We start from the raw sequence: 21215 nt of genomic DNA on the forward strand, positions 1-21215 counted from the left end.
TCCTCCCGGTTGGGGGACCATTGCTTTTTAACATATTGTATTAGCGCTGCATGTGTCATGTATTGTGTGTTGGGGCCCCAGTTGTCTGTAAAAAGTTATCGTGGTCCATGAGCGTCTCCCCATCAAAGAGTGCCCCAATCATGTCAACCCCGGCATCTAGCAACGGTCCAAGTGCTTGTTTTGTTAGCCTACCGAACGCCAATGGTATCCCCACTAGTGGAAGATTACCTGCATAAGTACAACAGCTGGATGTATATTTCAAAGCTTTCTTCCAGCCCTCTAGTGCGGTGTACAACAATGGTGGTATTGTCGGTGGAAGTTTACTATGGGGCAACAGTAGAGTATCCAGCAGCCCCTGCTCAATGTGGCGCATAGCGTAGCCAATCTCCTACAAGTTATGTCCCGCCATCCAGTAGTACAGCCACTGTAATCGACATGAGTAGTAATAAGCTCTAAAATCCGGTGCTCCCAGTCGGCCCCCTCTGGTGTCTATCTGCAGTTTCTTAGGGCTTATTCTGCGGCGTCCTGATCCCCAGATAAGCTCTATTAGGATAGTATCCAGTGTACTAAAAATAGTCGGAGGTACCGTCATCTGTAGATTAGTAAAATAATATAAAATACGTGGGAGTACTACCATCTTAGATATTGCTACTTGGCCCATGGCGGAGAAAGGCAGTGTGGTCTAGAAGGCCACCTGAGATGGTATACTCCTGATAGCCTTGTTTAGGTTACCTTCCAGCATGTCCACTTGTGAGCGATATATGTTGATGCCCAGGTATTTGAAGGTGTGTGGGGCTGTCAATAGTATTAGAATCCCGAAGGTAACATTACCCGGGTGTGGGTGTTCAAGGAAGAAAAAGGCATTTGATTTACATTCATTGATTGCTAAGCCAGAGATTCCTTTGAAATCTGCAAAAAATCTCGGCATTGGGTCCAGGCCCCCCAGGAGATCTCTCGCATAAATAACTAAATCATCCGCATACGCCGATATCAAATGAGTGAAGGCACCTATGGATATACCACACTGGGAGGCCTCCAGCCGTAGCCAGAGTGCTAATGGTTCCAGTGTCAGGACGAACAGTATTGGGGACAGGGGGCACCCCTGGCGCGTGCCTCTGTGGACCTGATATTCCTGTGAGATATGCTTACCAGATCTGACCCTTGCTGTTGGGGCTTCATACAATAAACGCACCCATTTTAGATATTCTGGGGGGAAGGCCAAAGTGAGCTATGGCTGTGTACATATAATCCCACAATAGCATATCGAACGCTTGTTTCATGTCTAGTGCGACGCAGCCTGCTCACTGGTGGCAAGGCAGGTCTGTTGCCATTATATGGTGTAACCTACATATGTTTATGACGTGTTCCGTGCCGGTCTAAATCCACATTGATCAGCATGAATTAACCGAGTTTAAGTATGGTTGTATTCGATTTGCCAGGATTTTGCTTAAGATTTTGTATTCTGTGGGTAATAGTGACAGGGGCCGATAGCCCGACATGTCAGCCGGTTTTGGCAACTATATCACCAGTGCTTGAACAGTGGTGTGAGGGAGGTGTCCCAACTCCAGTGACGTGTTATATACTTCCTTTAATTGGGGTACTAGTATCTCCGAAGAAGCCTCATAAAACTCCACCGGGAGGCCATAGCCTTGTTGGGTGCAAAGCCCGCGTATGGCTGACTTAATTTCTATTCTTGTGATGGGTCCTGCCAGTGTGTCCTGCATACCCTCTCGTACCTGCTGATATGGTAAATCCATAAGACAATCATCAAAATAGGAGTCATCTAGTTGGGGTGGTCTGCTATATAATGTCTCATAATATGTGCTAAGTGCCTCGTTAATGTTACTGCATAGATGCTGCACCTCAACCAGGTAAATTAACGTGGCTAATGATAGTAGTGGGTGGGTCTTAATAATTTTGCTAATAAACTGCCCGAGTGTTTGATTTGAGTGTATGAGCTGTAGTCGATCAGCCTGAGTGTTTCTAACAGTTCTGCGTGTTGAATACGTGCTTCCTGTAAGAGAGGCTGTTTAGTGGTGTCATGTAGCACCTCTCACTCAAGTACTGTCATTTTGTCCTCTACTGCTTTTAGGTTTCTATGCACCTCCTGCCTCGCACCCACCATGGCGCCAATTGCCATCCCTCTGATAACCGTCTTTAACACATCCCATTCGACTAATATTGTGGACGCAGCTTTTTTTATTTTCAGAGAAATAATTCCCAAGTGTTGTAGAGAGGGTATTATTAAACACTTTGGGCCCGATTCTGATGCGGGTTGGAAAGCTTCCCGACCGAATCGGTTTGGAAATGGTTTCCAACCCACTCGGATCGGGAGAGTCCGGCCGACCGAGTACGATGCATCTGGATGCTTCCTGATACGATTTGGTTGGACTCCTATTGACTTCAATGGGAGCATATGTTCCTAACCACATCATAATTGGGCCCTGGGTCAGGAAGACACGTTCCTGATCCGATTTTGAAGGAGCAAATGCCATTAGGAGGCCTCCCTAACCGCATCAGAATCAGGCCATTTGTGCTCCAGCAATTGGGGCCAGAGTTTCCATGTAGGGACTGGAGTTGGTATTCTACCACCGGTAAATGCGACCTCCAGTGGGTTGTGGTCAGAGAATGTCTTTGCTAGGTAGGTGGTGTGTGTTACCTGGTCTGCCATGGAGCGGGAGCACATAAGTCTATCTATTCGAGTATGCAATTGGTGCACCGGGGAATAAAAGGAGTATTCTTTATGCAGCCGGTTCCTTTGCCTCACACATCGCATAGGGACCAGCCATCTACCCAGGTGCACAGCGCTTCTGCTTATTTGCTAGCTACCATGCCTCACAGGGGAGGCTGTGATCGATCAAGGCCGATGTCCATAACAGCATTACAGTCTCCCCCTATTATCCATGGGTGTGCCTCCCATCCAGCTAGTATCGAGTTCAGACCCAGGAAGTATTTGCTTTGATCAAAGTTTGGGGCATACACGATTCCCAGGATTACAGACACTCTATCTAATGTGCCACGCCAAAAAATGAATCTGCCCTGCGTGTCCACCCTTTAGTCCAGTATAACAAATGGATCTACTCCTATCCAAATTGCCACCCCCCCTGGCAAAGGCCGAATAATTAGAAGAGATTAACTGCCTCTCCATTTCCTCTGCATCTTTGCGGTTTCGGCCTCCGTCAGATGAGACTCTTGAAGGAAGACTACATGTGCCTTACGGTGTAGCAAGTGTGCATGCACCCTATGTCACTTATACACTGATCCTAAGCGATGGACGTTCCATGTGATGAAATTATATGTGTCCAGGTTGTGCATTATTCCTTGCCTGCGCCTGATGTCTCCTGAAAAAGGAACCACTGTCTCTGACAGGATCTAGTAATTGCATTGTACCAAAGCCTCTGGACCCCTGTGTCAACCTAGATACCAGACCTTGCCTATAAACTAAACAAGGCCAAACCAAACATAACACACATTTAACAGTTACTTTGTAAACATTACCATTTGCAAAGTGGGAGCCGGTAGCCATAACCGACATGTGAAAAATCACACATTCAAGAGCTCCTCCGAACACGAGCAGGAAATGAACAATTATAAGAAGCCATGAAATCACACAAGAATCCGAGCAAAGGATATAATTGTCTTGTAGTCTTCGTGCCGTCGCCGCACCGAACCATGGCATTAGCTGGTTTTGGGGAGAATATAAAGCACCTACAGACCCAGCAGGTCATCGGCCGTTTGGGGCGTCACAGTGGGAAATAGTGTCCGGCTGCCCACTGACTGAGCCAGAGCATTACGTTCGAGAGCAGAGTCGAGGTAGTTTGATTATTTCTAAATAGTGACATAGAATCTACCACAATACAATAACTTGATATGTTTGTCAAAAAAGTGCATTTATTTCGTTGCACATTCGTCAAATGTTTGTTTGTTCAAAACATGGAAGAGAAAATATTTATCCCAATTATCATTATTTTACGCACACATTAAATGCTTTTCAATTCAAAACATTATGGTTTATTCATGTGTGTCGTTACACTGTGCTCTCAGTGAGATAGGAGAGGAAACTTTGTGAGAGGAATGGGGTGATTGGATAGGTGAGGGATAGGGTAAAGGTGTTTGTGGCAAGCACAGTATCAAATATTTACATTAGAACCTTTACGGTCTACAAAAGATCCACAAGTTCTCCTCTGTGTAGAAGTCTACGTTTCGAGCCCTAGGCATTCAAGGGCTGGTGTATCCTCACATTGGGGACTTCATCAGGACAGTAGATAGTAGGGAGCACTTGGAGGAAGTTCTGTGATTGGACCTTCCTAATATGGCAGCGAAACCGCTCTTCAGGTTCTGTAGAGAGATACACAATCTCTTTAGGCACTAGACAAATACGCCTAGGGGTCGAAATGTAGACTTCTACACACCGCCAAACACATGGGACACAAATCTATGAACTAATCATGCCCTATGTGTTATGACTAGAGGAGAACTTGTGGATCTTTTGTAGACCGTAAAGGTGCTAATGTAAATATTTGCTACTGTGCTTGTCCCAACACCTTTACCCTATGTGGTTGTATTGGGGTCCCGTACATCTGTGTCATTTGAGGTATGAGCGGTTGTTTCCTGCGGCTTTCCTTTCGGGCGGCCCATGGCCTTTGATGTTTATTCTCCGCCGCTCACCACCTTCTCAGCACGCAGTAGTCCTGAGCCATACAGGAGGGATGTATGTCGTTACAACGCATACTTTTACAGCGCATACCTTTACAGCGCATTTTTTACACCACAACATCCATTACAACGCATTCCATTACAACGCATGCCATAACAACGAATTCTTTGAAACTACCTTCACAACGCATTCCACTACAACGCATACTAAATTTACAACGCATACCATTACAAAACATACCATTACATTGCATGTATGGTAAGTATTGGATAGTGTAGGGGTAAAAATTACTATTCTATCTCCAGGGGGTGCAGCAGTAGGGTAAGTGTTGGATAGTGTAGGGTTAAAAATTACTATTCTAACTCCAGGGGGTGCAACAGTAGGGTAAATGTTGGATAGTGTAGGGGTAAAAATTACTATTCTAACTCCAGGGGGTGCAACAGTAGGGTAAGTGTTGGATAGCGTAGGTATGCGTTGTAATGGTATGCGTTGTAATGACTGCGTTGTAATGACATGCGTTGTAGTGCTATGCGTTGTAGTGACATGCGTTGTAATGGTTACGTTGTAATAGTATACGTTGTAATGGAGGTTGCGTTGTGAAAGTTTCATTGTAAAGGTAGTGCGTTGTAAAAGTTGCGTTGTAAGTGTTGTTTCCCATGCAGGAGGTCACTGGCCCTAATCAGGTCTCCTCTGTGCTTGAAGCGTCTGATATGAGCGACTCTAGCAGCACAATAGAATTAGGGTGGCAGAAATGGAAGGGGTGGGCAGCACGATTTGTGGTGCCCAGGCTCAGGTCGTTCAGTGTTGCACCCTCAACCAGGTAAAATGATTCCGGCACAAAGAGATGCCTATCCAAGCAACCTCCAGCAACATCGGGATGATGGGTGGGCCCCCACCAATCCACAGGAGGAGGATGAAGGTTTCTGGGGGAGGCGTGTGCCCACCAATTCACCTTGCCACCATCCAGGGGGAATACGCACCGGGGGTACACTAACCGTACTCCGTGGTGCAGACAGAGTCCCGATGTGAGGTGCGCCCCGGTCAGCGCGCCGCGTATAGGGATGCGCCCTTTTCAGTTCGGCCTGGGGGGGATCCCTCTTGTGTCGCAGTCTACTTCCACCGCCCAGGCCATGGATGAGTAGGCCATTAGCAAAGGGAGAATATTTCGCAGTCCATCCGTCTTCAGGGCATATGGCAACATCCACCCGGAGAGGCCCGTAGCTCGATGTGGGGTCCGGTCCCGGCCCACCTCTGACTACCTCCACTCACCAGCTGCGCAGTTCCAGATGGTCCTGGGTGCCGCCAAAGGCTGCACTTCACAGGGTCTTAGTCTGGGCCTCGGAGTATCGCCACAGGTCCTCCTTCCTCTCATCCTCAATCATCAGACCCCCAGTGTACTCGGTCCAGGCGATCTCCATCTATCAGGCGTCGGTGCAGAACACCGCTCAGGTCCCGCTGTCTTCCACCGTCGTCACAAGTCCACTCCCTAGTGAACCGCCACCGTAGAGGCTGTGGCTCTGATTTCGCTTCTGTGTCGGAAATCAGTGCGTCTTTGGCACCAGGATGTTTGCTGCTCAGCGTTCTCGGCTCCCTGCACTCTTGGCACAGCTCACTAGGGCCCGGATTCTGCAATGGCACCGGAGAACTGTGCTTGGGCTCTGGAGCTCGCTCAGTTCACGTCCGCCATGATCGATGGCTAGTCAAGCCCCCCCAGTAAGTATATATATTATATGTTATACATATATATGTTTAATTCATTTTTACATTATATGTAGTAGTTATCATTTTAAACACTTTAAAATAATTTTGAGTATGTTTCTTTTAATTATATGTATTATTTACTATTTGTTACATTATTTTTTAAACATTAAAAAAACGATATTTTTAATAACGATATTTTTGACAACAATATTTTTTTTCTCAATATTTTTGTCCTTACCATTTTGTAGATAGGACTTCGATATTCTGGGCATCGATATTTTTGGGTCGATATTTTTGTACCTCGATATTCTGACTGTCGATATTCTGTCAGTGATCCTGGGCCAATAGGACAAGTTGTGTCATTTTACCCTACAAATGGCTTTTTCTAAACCTGTGTTACTTTACCTTTTGCAACAAATAGGTTATGTTTGTCGTGGCATCTGCCATCTTGGAACAGCCTAATAGGAGGCTTTGTGTCTAAAGAATCATATTTATTTCTAAGGCACATGTTCACCCAGGTCTTGGGTCTCTAGGCACTGAAATAGCAGATGTTTATTGTTACAACTTCAGTCTTACCCATTTTATAGTCCTGAGTAGGATGAACGGCTGAGTTCACCAACAGTTTTCAAACTTGTGATCATGAGGGCAAACACTGATCTCTGGAATGGATGCATTAGTCCACTGAGCCACCGAATTGTCTGACAAAAGAATGATGATTTTCTAGGCAACAATAAGAACATCTAGCTTCTGTTAAAGACATAAAGGCGACTATTATTCTCCCCTGCAAAAGAAATCGAGAGGAATAGTGAGTGGACCATCGTTTGTGACAATGTTGTTTTGTGGTAGCCTACATATCACAATGAAATGTTCACATTATCATGTAGTTTTATGTACTTTATAAAAGGAGCCTTTTCTGTTTCCATTCCCAGTTATTTGACACACAGAAGACAGAAGTTTATGTCAAGATCCGTGTCCCATGCACCTGTGTGTGCTGGGCAGGTTTGGAGATATCTCCTTTAAATGTCATGGGTAATCAAGTCTTCCACTGCAGAGGAGGTCATATGTACACAAGAGTGTAGGTGCAGCTAGGTGTGAGGCTTATGACGCAAAGCCTTCACGACTCAAAATAAGCAAGTGGAATCAAGATAAACTACATTTCTCAGAGTGCCACAGAATTCTCTTAAGATGTTCAAAGATGGCAGCATCTTAGCGCCATTGAGTATAAGTTTCTCTCGTGATTCCGAGAGTTCCTTGAGCGGCAATTTTGATACTTATTAGCTTTAGCCTGACCTAATCATGCCACGCAATTGGATTTAATTGCACTTTCATTAGGATTTGTCTACAACCTTGTTCTCAGAGAAGTGTTTTGGATAAAGATTAGAGATTTAAACTTTGATTTGCATTTTAGTATTCGAGCCATCATTTCAAGGATTTACACCTTTATACACAAAAGTCACCCTTTCTTGGATTACAGATTCTACTGTGCCAATTCATTGGAGGAGCAAGTGAATCCTTTATATTGCACAGACTTTGTTTAGATTATTTGAATCACATAGGGTAATAAGGTAATGCTGCAGGGGGAAGTGAATGTATATCGCCACGAGTAAAAAGTACAAATATAATGAATAATTTTTATCTTATAGCTGAGGAACTTTGTGTAGTGAGAATCATTGAAATAACAGGCTTGATTTCTAACTCTATAAAGGTAGTTAGAGATTTAAAGGGTGTTTTACAGTTTACATTATTCCACACATTTTTAATCAGTTTACTTATTTCTTTCAGCTGTGGGATTTCATAGAGTCATCAGCACCCAGACAGTGAGTTTTACAGAGTTTCCATAAGGAGGATGCCATAGATGTGATAGTAGAAATAGTGGACTTTACTGTCATTGAGGAAATTGTAAAATAATGATTTCTTGTTGTAGATATCAACACCTCTGTAGTGCATGATGAGTCAGTCAGTAAGAACAGGTGAGGTGAATATATCCTGTGTGCCTGTCTCTCTCTCTCTCTCTTGTTGCACTTCCCTTCTCCCAGTTCTAAAGCTGAAGGGCATAGGTATTCTGTGCATGGTCGACAGTGGCTTCAGGGAAGTGTAGATACTAGCTCCTGTTGGATCTTGATTCCCAGGTTAGTACAACGCGACAGTTTAGCACCGGGTGATTTGGTTATTCGACCTTGAAGTTAAGGATTGTAGCGTGAGACCTCATGTTCATATGCGAGAAAAGAGTAAGAGGTGGTCTTTAGAGAGAAGTGTGCTGCTTGTGTTGCAATTTTCATTGGAGTTGTAGGTATTTTAAAGAAATGTTACAGTTATTATTTCTTTGCTGCTCATGAATTGTAAAGGTGAGAGACAGCATAATACGTGCCTCCATGTTTTTAATTGAATCTAACCTTTTTTTTAACATTGTCCAGAAAATGATAATTTTCAAAATGTCATAATGGAATGTAACATTTTAACTCTACTACAATACATAACAACAGTAGCCAGTAGTTTGCTAATGTGGGAATTCCAGATTTCCACATATATAATTGGTTTATATCTGTTTGAAGTAGAAGACAGACTAAAGCGATGAACCCTGTACACAGTCTGGTCCTATTTTTTTTATTTTATATATAGGAAGAGTGTGTACACTGAAATATTGTCTCAAAACACAAAACACATGCATTTTGCATTATAGTCTTAATTCTCTCTTAATTGAAAGGGTAAACATTTCAATCATGAACTCCATGAATTATTCCCCAAAACAATGCATATTGGCACTCAGAAAGCTACTACGAGATTTCAGGGTTTCAGGGCTGATTAACAGACTCATTAAAAATACCCTAGTAACTCCATTGGGAAATACCAGGAACACAATTGATGCGTGTGTATGGTATCTCACCATGTGTTAACGGGGATTATGAGTTAAACTCCCCAGAACAGGGAATAACTTTCTCGACCTGAAATTATTGGGTCCTTTTGCACAAGTTTTGCCCGACTCTGGAACATTTCAAATTCCCATTTGAGCAGGTGACAAATGGGAGTGCTGTGTGGGGGCAGTGGTTTGTAGGATGGTAATGGGGAAAGTTAGGCTCTTGAGTTGCTGGGGAAAGCATTGCATAATCCTCCTTCTGCCAGGGTTTGCTGGGGACTGGCCTGAGCCTCTGCTCCCATAGCTCCATAAACCTGGTGGTTCTACTTGACTTGTAAAGCAGGATGTGGGATCATAAGGACATTCAGAATTTTCCTCTGGTAATAACATTCAAGCCACTCATAAGGAATGTATATGCTCGTGCCATTCTGCAAACCAGGTTGAAATATAATTTTCAGAGGCACTGAAAAATGGTGGGTGCAAATTATTATTAGTTTCCTAGCCACCGGGAATTATTTTTGATTGCCCTCCATTCTTTTTTTTCCAGCTTAATTGTGTCTTGAAAAAGGGAGCAGCAGTAGAGATATCAGTCTTGCTGATGTCTAATTAAGCTGTTAGCCTGAATTTGTAGGCTACTTCCCATATTCATAATGCAAGATGTATTTTTGTTTGTCTCATTGAAGCACAATATTTTCAGTAGAATGAAAACATAATTTGTACTTCACAGAAATAATCAACAAGTACTGTGTATCTTTCTTTCAGGAGAAACAGAAATCACAGCAGGTACAGTGAGTCACGTGCATATGTTGATAAGAAAAAGGAGAAGATTCAGCCGCTCCTTCAACAAGCCTACATTCCATTTTACAGCAGTGGGACCCTGGTGTCAGAAATAAGGTACTTGTGCCCTATATGTGAACCTGTAATTGTTGTTCAATTGCAATTTTTAAACACAAACGTCTGCTAGAGACATCTAGCCGGAAATTCCTCACCTGTGAATTTCCCAGCCTTCAGATTGGATCTGGAGGATTTTTCCTCGAGCAATACCCTTGTGAGCCGGTAGGTGGCGTCGGTCATTTTCACGTGACATTTTCACCTCCTCTCCACTCTTGTGACATCCACATCACCTATTTAGGTGCCACCTCGGCACTCAGACATTAGTGCTTTTCTTTCCGCACAAGTTAGAGCAGGTCCATGAACAGAGCTTCCCCTTTGTCACTTTTTGACAGGCTTTTTTTGACATTTTGTCAACCTTTTAGGTGTGTAGGATGTCCAAATAAGACTTCTTGAGGGTGGTTGCCTAATGCTGTCAGACATTTTCGTTTGTGGGGAACTGCACTCTTTTGCAAACTGTGTCTCTGCGTTTAGCCTTCCTCCCACAGAGGAATTTAATTACTTTCCCGTTGAAACACTGAGTGCAACAGCCTAGGATGCGAATGGGAGTGACCAGGGACCTGCTTCCTATAGAGAGATTTCTGCAGGTTGGTGGCACGGCTAAAGGATGCATCTCAGTTCTCTATTCTCTCCTCCTGTCGGCGTGTCCCTGTCAACCCCAACATCATATTACTTTTTGGGAGAACATCCTACAGACCCCTATAACGGAAAAACAATGGTGTTCCCTATATAAAGACATCGCTAAATATAATCGCTCTATGTTTCTAGGGGAATCCCACTGCAGGATCATGTATGACTGGTATCTCTACCCCCAAAAACGACATCCCCTTTTTCCGAACATGTCGGACCAATGTTCTCGGGGTTGTGGGTTGCTGGGGGATTTCCGTCACATCTGGTGGGACTGCCAGATGGGACTGCCCTGCCACCCAGCCCCTTCTGCAAGGAGATCCTCTGTCAAATCAGACAGATTTTGGGCTACCCAATCACTGACTCTCTAGAGTACATCCTACTTGGGCGACAGTACCCAAGCTTGAACCACCAAACTGTGGGGTATCGTTCTATTATGTGGCTGTGTTTGGGGACAGCCAAAATGGCAGTGGCAGCAGCTTTGAAGAAACCCGGAGGCCCCCCCCCTGACTCAATGGCATGCATGGCATGCTCTGGCCCTAGGATATGTCTGATATTATGACGAACTCCCGTTCAGGGCTTGACTATATTTGGAGTCCGTTGATGGGGTAGCTCTCGGAGGCCTTGCCCCTATGTGCCTGTGGTCCTAGACTGCAGGCCCTGCATCTCTTTCAAACTTAGCGCAATCGACTCCAGTTATAACTCTTCCCCCGGGGATGCTGGTCTTGGGGTGCTGGCAACTCCACACTTGTGTGGGTCTCACTGCTCCCCCCCTTGTCGGGGTGGGGGATCTCCTGTCCTTCTCCTTGTTTTGGTTTTGCCCGCTTTATGCTCTCCCAAGATCACTGCAGCTAATAAGTACCACAGAAATGTCTGTGTTCTTTATTTTGGTTGATTCTGTTGGCTCTCATTAATATTTGCAAAGGTGCCTTGTGAGACATGGGGTTGATATGCGACGTATGTAAGCTATTAATGAGGTGAAGTTGCACCTGATTCTAGTAAAGATATCGCTGAGAAGTTAGGGGGAAGATGTGTTATATCTTTAGCTATCTTATGATCTCGGCTTGTGGCAACACTATGTTGAGCCTCACAAGTTGTATAATTGTATGTTCTGTACTTTTTGGGGAAAATCCAATAAAAAGAAATTGACACAAAAAAGACTTCTTGATTCAACTTGTGATGCTCCAGTCACTGCCCCATGTAGGTAACAAATCCACACCTGGTTTGTCTTTCATGCCTGGGGCACGACCACAAATCGAAGTTGTGCTCCGAATGCCAGGCCATGGCTCCAACAGCTCTAAGGGAGCGGTCCCTAAAGCTACTTGTGGGCCGGTGCTCAGCACAGCGTTGTTCACTCCAGAGGTCACGTTCTCTGTCCCGGTTGAGGAAGGTCCGTGCACCGCTCCGGGAGCCCTACGTTTTCATCCTCCCACTCGAAGTCTTTGAGTCGGTCAGGTAAGCAGCATAAAAAACACAAGAAGTCAAAGCATGCTTCGACTTCCCCCATTGGTCGGCTGACGTGATGGAGGAGCCTCTGCATTTTAGGCCTCATTCGGCTAACCTGTGCCAGGGTCAGCTCCGCACTTCCCTGCCTTCCCAGGAGACAGAGCGTCCCCCTCCCAGCTCAAAGAATTTTATGACACCATGTTCCTCATATTTGGGCAGCCTGGCCCTCCTGGTGCACCTTCACGCCCCGGAGGCTTAGAGGGGGCCCCAGCAGGTATCACACTGGTGGTTCCAGCACCGATGACCCCCCATGGATCCAGTATTGGATTTGAACCAAAGCCAGTCGTGCCTCGCTATCTTCTCGCTATGGTCCCACACCGAGACTTCAGATGCCAGTGACACCAGCCCCATTTTCATCCCCAACTTCCCAGAGCCCGATCAGTGCCTGCAGACACCACTTCCACCGTTGTCAGAACCCTTTGGTCCTAAATTGGTTCCTCACTCTTATTCTGAAGGGCTAGGAATAGAAGAAGATTAAGAGAGGTCACTGGATCCTTTACAAGGCCAGCCAGAGCACAAAATGGACTTGCATGAGGAAATGGATGGGGAAAGGGGTCTGGACACCTCTCCAGATTCTGGTCTGTTTTCTCCCCTTACCATGGTTACGGGGAAGGGAGCTTCATGCGATATGATGGTGCAAAGGGCAGCTGGGGTCTTGGACCTTCAACTGCCTTCTGTGGCAGTCAAGACAAACATCTTGACGGACGTCCTGCAGCCGGGTGTCTCGTCCTCGGAACCCTTCCTGCCTTTCAATGAGGTCTTGACTGATGTCCTTCTGGGAACCTGGTCCAAGCCCAGTACAGGAGCTCCTGAGAAAAGGAAAATCGCCCGCTGCCATCACCTTGCACCAGGTGACCCAAAGTTCCTCACCAACCACTCTACTTCTGAATGCTTGGTGGTCTGCACCCCTGGACAAGGAATCCAAGAGGCTGGATAGTTGGGGCAAGAAAATGTTTTCCTCTTCCAGCCTTGCATTGTGGTCAGTGAATATTGCATGCCTATTGAGCCATTACTCTCACTCCTTGTGGGCAACAGTTCTGCAAGTGCTGCCACAGGTCCTAGAGGAGGCCCGTGCCATCCTCTTCCAAGCAGTATCAGACAGGAGAGATGCAGCAAAGTTTGGCATTTGTTGTGGGCTTGACGCGACCGACTCTCTGGGCAGAGCAATATCATCGATGGTGGCTGTTTGAGGCCACGCTTGGCTGAGAACTTGTGGCTTATCTAGGGATGTTCAGGCTTCTCTTATGGACATGCCCTTTGATGGCACTCATCTCTTCAGAGACAAAGCCGACATAGCCATAGAGCGCTTTAAAGACTCACAGGCTACGGCCAAGTCCTTGGGCCTCTCAGTAAACCTGTCTGCTTTTCGCCACTTTTGTGGCTACGGAAGGGGCTTCTAGCTGCTCCAGCCATACCCCAGCCACAAGGCAGCGCAAGTTCAGCAACATCCGTGTGGCTGAGGGTGCAGCTCATTCTGACCCCATGGGTCAGGTGGCCAGGGGTCGGACCAGTTCACCACCCCGCCCCCTCAGCCCCCAAACTCTCCTAATTTGGCTCTTCAAGATCGTGAGCGGCCAGTTGGTGGCAGAATCAGCCATCACCTCCACCACTTGCAAAACATCATGTTGGACAGGTAGGTTCTTCAGATAGCCTGAAGTGGCTACTACCTACTCTTTGAGACTACCCCTCCCTCCATGCCTCCATCTTATGACCAACTGACGGAGGATCAACTGGCTTTGCTTCAGGAGGAAGTCATGACTCTCTTGGTCAAGGGAGTCTTAGAGAGGTTTCTGGTGCCACAAGTCGGCTGTGCTTGCTATTCCGGCTCCTTTCTCGTCCAAAAGAAGGAAAAAGTCCTGCACCCTATCCTAGATCTGCAAACCTTCAACTATTTCCTCAAAAAAGAAAAATTCAAGATGTTAATTCTAGCTCTGGTCTTGTCTGCACTGGATGCAGGAGACTGGATGGTAGCATTGGATTTGCAGGATGCCTATTTTCACATTCCCGTCCTGCCTGCCCATTGGTGTTACTTTCGGTAGACCATGAGCACTTTCAGTTCACAGTGCTCCCCTTGGGTGTTCACCAAGGTTATGGGGGTGGTCGCACCTCATCTGCGCAGTTCGGGGGTACCAGTCTTTCCCTAGCTCAACTACTGGCTGTTGCAAGCGAGTACGCTCCAGGCTCTCGTCGACCACCTCCAGGCTACAGTGAACCTTCTGCACTCAATGGGGTTCTCTATCAACATGCCAAAGTGACACCTGACTCCCTCTCAGATCCTTCTTTTCCTCTGAGCTGTTATGAATATGGTGCAGTTTTGAACCTGCCCTCCCCGAACGGTGAGCCCAGGATATTCAGGCTATGATACTGATGTTTCAGCATCTATACTGGATTTTGGTGAGAATCGTTCTGAGACTGCAGATTCTCATGGCCTCCAGCATCCTGCCAGTGACACATACCAGATTTGCATACGCAGGTTCTGTAGTGGGTCTTGAAGCTCAACTGGGCGTAGCATATGGGGTATGTCTTCAACATGGACCAGATGTCAGAGAGAACTGCACAGGACCTGCAGTGGTGGCTAACAGAACGCAATTGGGTCAGAGGCAGGCCCCTCTTCCTTCCCAAACCAGACTAAACAGTATTGACAGATGCATCACTCCTGCAATGGGGCAGCCATCTGGGAGAGCTGGAGATCAGAGGACTCTGATCTCCGGCAGAATTGGGACTCCACATCAACTTGCTGGAGCTCTGAGCGATTAGCTTGGCATTGAAAGCCTTTCTTACTTCAATCAAGGGGAAGCTGGTTCAAGTGTTCAAGGACAACATCTCCACCATGTGGTACTGCAAAAAACAGGGCGGAGTGGGGTCCTGGGCCCTTTGTCTAGAGGCCATGCGTCTCTGGACATGGCTGGAACAGCAGTGTATTTCGTTGGTCGTTCAACAACTGGCAGTTTTTCTGAATTCCAGGGTGGACAAACTCAGCCATCGATGCCTATCGGATCATGAATGGCATCTCCATCCGGAGGTGGCACAAGGTCTCTTTCAGCAGTGGGGAGAGCCTTGGTTAGATCTGTGTAAGATCTGTTCACCTCCACAAGAACACGCAATGTTAGCAGATTTGCGCGCTGGAGTTTCTAAGTCAGAACTCACTCTGCTATGTTTATATCTTGAGTGGAGCTTAGGCCTCCTGTAACCCTTTCTGCCAATACCACTCCTGTCCAGAGTGCTCAAGAAGATCCTGAGCGACAGGGCTGAAGTCATTCTGTGGCTCCGAACTGGGCAAGGAGAGTCTAGTATCCCAAGCTTCTCCAACTGAGTATCGGTCTTCTGATCAGGTTGCCCCTTCGGGAGGATCTTCTGTTGAAGCAGCAAGGGAAGGTCATCCACCCGAACTAGTCAACTCCATGCTTTCTTGCGGCACCAGTTGATACCATTCTACCTTCCTCCTGAAGTCTATAATGTTATTTTGTCAGCCAAGTGTCCCTCTACCAAAACCGTGTACGCCTTCCGGTGGCACACATTAGTAAAATATTGTACAGAAAGATCTATTGATCCTCTTTCTGCTTCCCTCTCTCAAGTCCTTCTCTTTATTTTGACACTTTTCCAGCGGGGAGGGCTCTGCTCTGGGAACTCTCAGAGGGTGCCTTTCAGCCCTGTCTGCCTTCTTGAGGCTGCCAGACCAATCCTCTTTATTTAAGTCTCCTATTGTAAATTAATTTCTTAAGGGGCTTGTACATATGTTTCCACCTCACCTTTCATCATGCCTCAGTGGGACCTTAATTTGGTTAGAACCTTCTTGATGTGTGTTCGAACCTCTGCACCACTGCCACCCCTGTCTGCTTACCGTCATAACAGCCTTTCGAGTGGCATTAACTTCTGCCAGGAGGGTGAGCAAATTGCAGGCTCTCTCCTCTAAGACATCTTACCTTACCATCTTCCCTTATAAGTTGGTACTCTGCACTAGGGCCTCTTTCTTACCGAAAGGGGTAACACCATTCCACATGGGGCAATCAAACACCTTGTCCACTTTCTATGCTCCTCTGCACCCTTCTAAAGAAGAGGAGCTACTCTACCCTCCGGCCACAAAAAGAGAATTGTCATTGTACCTTATTTACACTAAAGAATTCCGGTTGAACAAACAACTCTTTGTGAGGTACGTTGGACCAAAGAAAGGTCATGTGGTGCAGAAGAGGACTTTCTCACGATGGGTCATCTTCTGCTTCAAAATTTGCTATGCTCTGGTCAAGAAGCAACCTCCTGAAGATTTAAGAGCTCATTCCACCAGAGCTCCGGCTGCTACCTTGGCATTACAACGTGGTATTCTAGTCCTTGTCATTTGTCAGGCAGCAATGTGGGCATCCCTGCACACGTTTACCAAACACTACTGTTTGGACAGTCAAGTTGACAGGGATGGCCTTTTTGGCTACACTGTCCTGCTGGACTTCCTGGTCTAAATTTGTGTGCAGTCCCTCAAATGCACAAGTTACTTACCCTCTACAGTAGCTGTTAATATAAGCAGTGCATCACGAGAAGGCAACACATTATCTCAATTACTTTTTCTTGGTCACGGACTCCTATTCCGCGGACTGCCAGCAGCTGCTGGTAAGTTTCCTGGAACTCATAGAGGACATGGGGGTTCCTTTGGCCCCCAAAGAACGGTGGGTTCAGTGACCGCCGGATCCTTTCTAGGACTGAGTTAGATTTGCTGACCATGATAGCATGCCTTCCATTGGACAAAAATATTGAAGATGCAGGTACTTTATACATGATACTAGCAAAACATACGGTCACAGTCTGAGAAGTACAGTTGCTTTTGGGTCACCTCAATTTTGCCTGTAAGATTGTATGGGCAGGCAGGACATTCTGCAGAAGGCTGAGCTTGGTGCTATCAGGACTTTGTCTCCCAAACCATCATCTACAGGGGTGAAAGCAGGTCTGCAGTTGAGCAAAGATTTTTGGATTCCTTTCATGGCATCCAATCACAGCAACACAAGCTTTTAATTTAGATGTTCAGATGTATTCCTATGGCTCAGGCAGCATAGGTATTGGATTGTATTGGCAGGGTCGCTGGTGTGCAGAGGAATGGCCTGATTGTTGGAAAAGAGTACAGCATTTCTGAGGTTTTTCTACTAGGCTTAGCTGTCACACTGTGGGGACATTTGCTGCAACATATGAAAGTACTTTTCCAGATAGAAAACATGGCAGTGGTTCAGGTAGTAAACAGACAGTCAGCAAAAGGCACGCAGGTCCTCAAGTTGTTGAGACTTTTCGTGTTGGAATGTTTGAGACAGGACATTTTGTTTAAAACCAAACTTGTACATAGAATGGACAGGGACAATGAAGAATCTTTGTCTCGTTTGCAGTAGTATAGGTTCCATGGGTTGGCCACGGAGGGGGACAGAGACAGAATTCAGATGCCGCCGGAGTTATGGACAGTAGGAGACAGAAGATGTGTAGTCGGGTCCTTGGCGGCGTATATGCATGAGGCTTATTACTAGGCTTGGGGCAAGTTTTTGTGACAGAGTTGAGGATGTGGTGAAATTCATCTTACTACTAGCATAGAAGGACCTCTCCAGAATAACAATCGCAGGGAAATTGGCAGGCATTGCCTTCATGAGGAAGTTTTTGTGGGGTTTGTGCACCATCAGCCAGGGAGTTGGACAGGATAATGTTAGAAGGTTGGGCTAGGGAACAAGAGAACCTGGGTCGTAGGAGAAAGAATCTTTCTTGGTTGTTTTTTTTTGCAGGATCATTCAGAATTTGCCAGAGTTGTGTTTTTCCCAATTTGAAGATGTTCTTTTTTCCACACTTTTACGTGGATGTTCTTTGGAGCCTTTAGGGTGTCAGGAGGTTGTGGTACACTAGGTTTGGCATGGCAGGATGTTAGTTTTCAGAAGAATGGCCCAGAAATATGTTTGCTGAGGTCAAAGACAGACCAGAGGTCGAAGGGAAGTCAGTAGAGGTGGTTTGCCATCTGTGGCATGGGGCTAGAAGCTCATTGCACGAGGGGGAACATTGGAAGGGGCTGTGTTCGAACACCACTAAGGGGATTGAGTCACTTCTTTTCAATTGTTGCAAGTCTTGACAAAGACAGTAACAAAGCTGGGGATGGTGGCTTCGAAATTTGGCACTTATTCGTTCAGTATTGGGGCAGTAACGGAGGCAAGTAAGAAGGAGTAGGTCTAGGGAGCAGATAATGGGTCTGGGTAGCTGGTCATCAGACTTTTTCTACAGGTACATCAGGACTAGTGAGGGGGTAGAAGGTGAGTGCTATCTGAATGATGTGTTCACACTTTGTTCTTTTTCAGGTTCAGTTCTAGGCTCGTTGGCTGCTGGTTTGTCGGTGTGGATTATTGGACATTCCTTCATAAAGTGGGAACCAGGGCTGCAGGGAGGAGTGCTTGTGGTAGGAATTTGGGGTTACGACACAGATCTTTGACAATTGACTGGTTTGGTAAGGGTGGCATGAGATGGAAGGAGTTGTTACCCAATTTTAATATGATTATGCTGAGTAATTCTTGCCCGGACATTCTAATGATTCTTTTAGGATAGAACCACATGGTGGTGGAGAAGGGATTAGCAATCTTGTAGCCAATGAAACACGATTTGAGGCCGATACAATTGCAATAGTCAGTCTGTTTTAGAGCATGGACAGAGTTTATACCTAGGAGATGTAGAAGAGATGAGTCATTTTGTAGCGATGAGGGCCAAGGCAGGATTCAGCACATTAACGTGCGCTACAAGAAACTAGAGTTTTTCAGGGACAATGGTGTACATCTGTCAGAATGCTGGATAAGATTATATTGGTTGGAGCTGAGGGAGTTTTTGGTTAGGATCTTGAAGATAGAGGAGTGAGTGTTTCTTGTTTGGGGAGTGTCAGAAAAAGTGAGGTTGGTGCCTTTTTTCTGGTGGCGGTTGGCCCACGAGTTTGCATGCCTTCACTGAAGGTTATTTTGATTTATATAAGCTAAGTGGGCAGAAAAGGAGGTTCTCGGATGCCCTGGAGTTAAAATGTTACGTCATAGGGAAAACAAGCTGAGCACAGGTAAGTTAAATCACTGCTAAGCTGAAGGGAAAGTTTAAAGTAAGACAATCAAAGAATGTACAGTAGGTTATCATGTTCAAGTTCGAAGGGTGTCTATACGGGGTAGGATTAGGGGAGGGGAGGAGGAATGTAGGTGTTTTAATGTATAGTGAGGTTTTAGTTCTGTAAGATCGAGGCGTTTTATATATAAAATGCATCTGTTTCAATAAAGCGGCCTTTTCCACACATGCAATCAGTCAGTAATCTGTAATGTGCCCCATTTTACCCAAAAGGGAACTGTAACAAATACATATTAAATTGCCTCAGTGGCAGTACTGAGAATCGACTTCCTTACTTAACCTCTAATAGTGTGTAAAGGTTTATGTGTATGCAATCTGAAATATATAGCAAGAACTCCGAAATTGAAATAGTAGTTCAAGGTGACTATAAATTATGTCAGTAAATATTAAGATTTGGTGCACTTCCTTCTCCCTAGCAGCCGTTGTGACGTGACCAGGAATAGGTTTAGTAAATCATTCTATTGAAATACTAGGTCAACACAGAAGCAGGGCTTTCTCTTTAGTTTTATGGCAGAACTGTTGCAAACTTTTTATGCAGTAAGTTATTGTGCAAAGGAGACCTGAAAAAGAAAAAAATACCGGGTGACTTTGATGAATTCTAACTTAAATGTTGCATTTATTTGCACAACATATAAATTAAAACATGTTTCCATAAAGGGAATTAGTTTGAAATATCTACCTCTTTATGTTGAGAGAGCCACTGAGGATCATGGAAAACATTTTTAACATAGTCTGATGCTGAGGGCTATACTGGTTGTTAAAGGCCCTGAACCCCAGGGACGGCTGGTGACATTTGAAAGTGGTTTGGCGTAAAGTTATCGTGGTATTGCACTGAGGCGAGTGAGCGACCCCTAACAGAAAAGTTTGAAAAAAGAGTGGATAAATGGAGCATTTTCAAGCAAATTTGAGGAAGCAGGAAGGTTGATAAAGCACTTGCAAAAGTGTTATGACAGGATCTGTAACAACATCCTTATATCCATCAACTTCACCCCAACGCAAGTACAAACACACACTCAAACACTATCAAGTACACACATAAAGCAAGACTCACAAACATTTGTTTAGGCTAAAAGACCTGTACACAAAAAAGTACACAGAGACTGCTGCAGCTGCAAGCAGACGTTGAAATACTCGATTTACTCGCTTAGTGGCAAACACAAAACCCGCAGCCAGACATACTGGGCCCGGTGCCACCTCACAAGCACCCCACTGGTCACACCTTCCCCTTTCTGGGAGCTTCCAGGAGATTCGCTGGGCTGGATGAGGAAATACTGAGTGCTTGTTTCAGCAAGTCGAGTGTCTTTCTGTGTTCAAAAATGACCATCTTCCTTTTTCTGCATCCCACTCATTTCTGTGTTTCTGTGTCTTTGTGTCTCAAACCCTTCACCATCTCTGCCACCCTCTCCCCAGCTGCCCGCTGCAGTTCCACCTGACCCCTGACCTTTAGGTCTCCCCATCACTCTTTCTACCTCCTGTTGTTCCCCCATACAGCTCTTCTTTATCTCCATCCGTGTGACTCTCCTTGCTGTACCTCTTTCCAATTCCATTTGTCCTTCCCTGCAAATCTCTCTCCTCTGCATCTCTGTCACCCCCTCTCATTGCCACTCGTTCCCCTCCCCTCTGTCGCTTTCTCCTCTCTGTGAACTTCTCTCTCATCTCCATCCCTGTCACTCTCCTCTCATTGTCACTCTTTACACTCCCCTTTGGTTCCTCCCTTTCCATTTCTTACTTCTTACGCGTCTTCCTTTCCCACTCTCTCCTCTTACGCTTTTATTTTAACTCTCTGTCCATATTACACCAACAGCGGTTCCTCCTTTCCCCACTCTGCCTATAACATCTTACTCCCTATTATGTTTCCATTTTGTTTCTTCATCTACT

The 21215-nt window shown here is 45.7% G+C and overlaps 1 protein-coding gene across 1 annotated transcript in view; it reads left to right on the forward strand.

Moving 5' to 3' along the window:
• Positions 1-21215, forward strand: part of LOC147727913 (coiled-coil domain-containing protein 17-like) — a 751707-nt gene that overhangs the window by 382973 nt on the left and 347519 nt on the right. The window contains exon 5 of the mRNA XM_086961839.1: positions 9975-10106. Coding sequence (XP_086817965.1) covers positions 9975-10106 — 132 coding nt within the window. The remainder of the gene's footprint in view (positions 1-9974; positions 10107-21215) is intronic.

Source organism: Lissotriton vulgaris, chromosome 3_1 (genome assembly GCF_964263255.1).
Source record: "Lissotriton vulgaris chromosome 3_1, aLisVul1.2, whole genome shotgun sequence".
Classification (NCBI taxonomy): Eukaryota; Metazoa; Chordata; class Amphibia; order Caudata; family Salamandridae; genus Lissotriton; species Lissotriton vulgaris.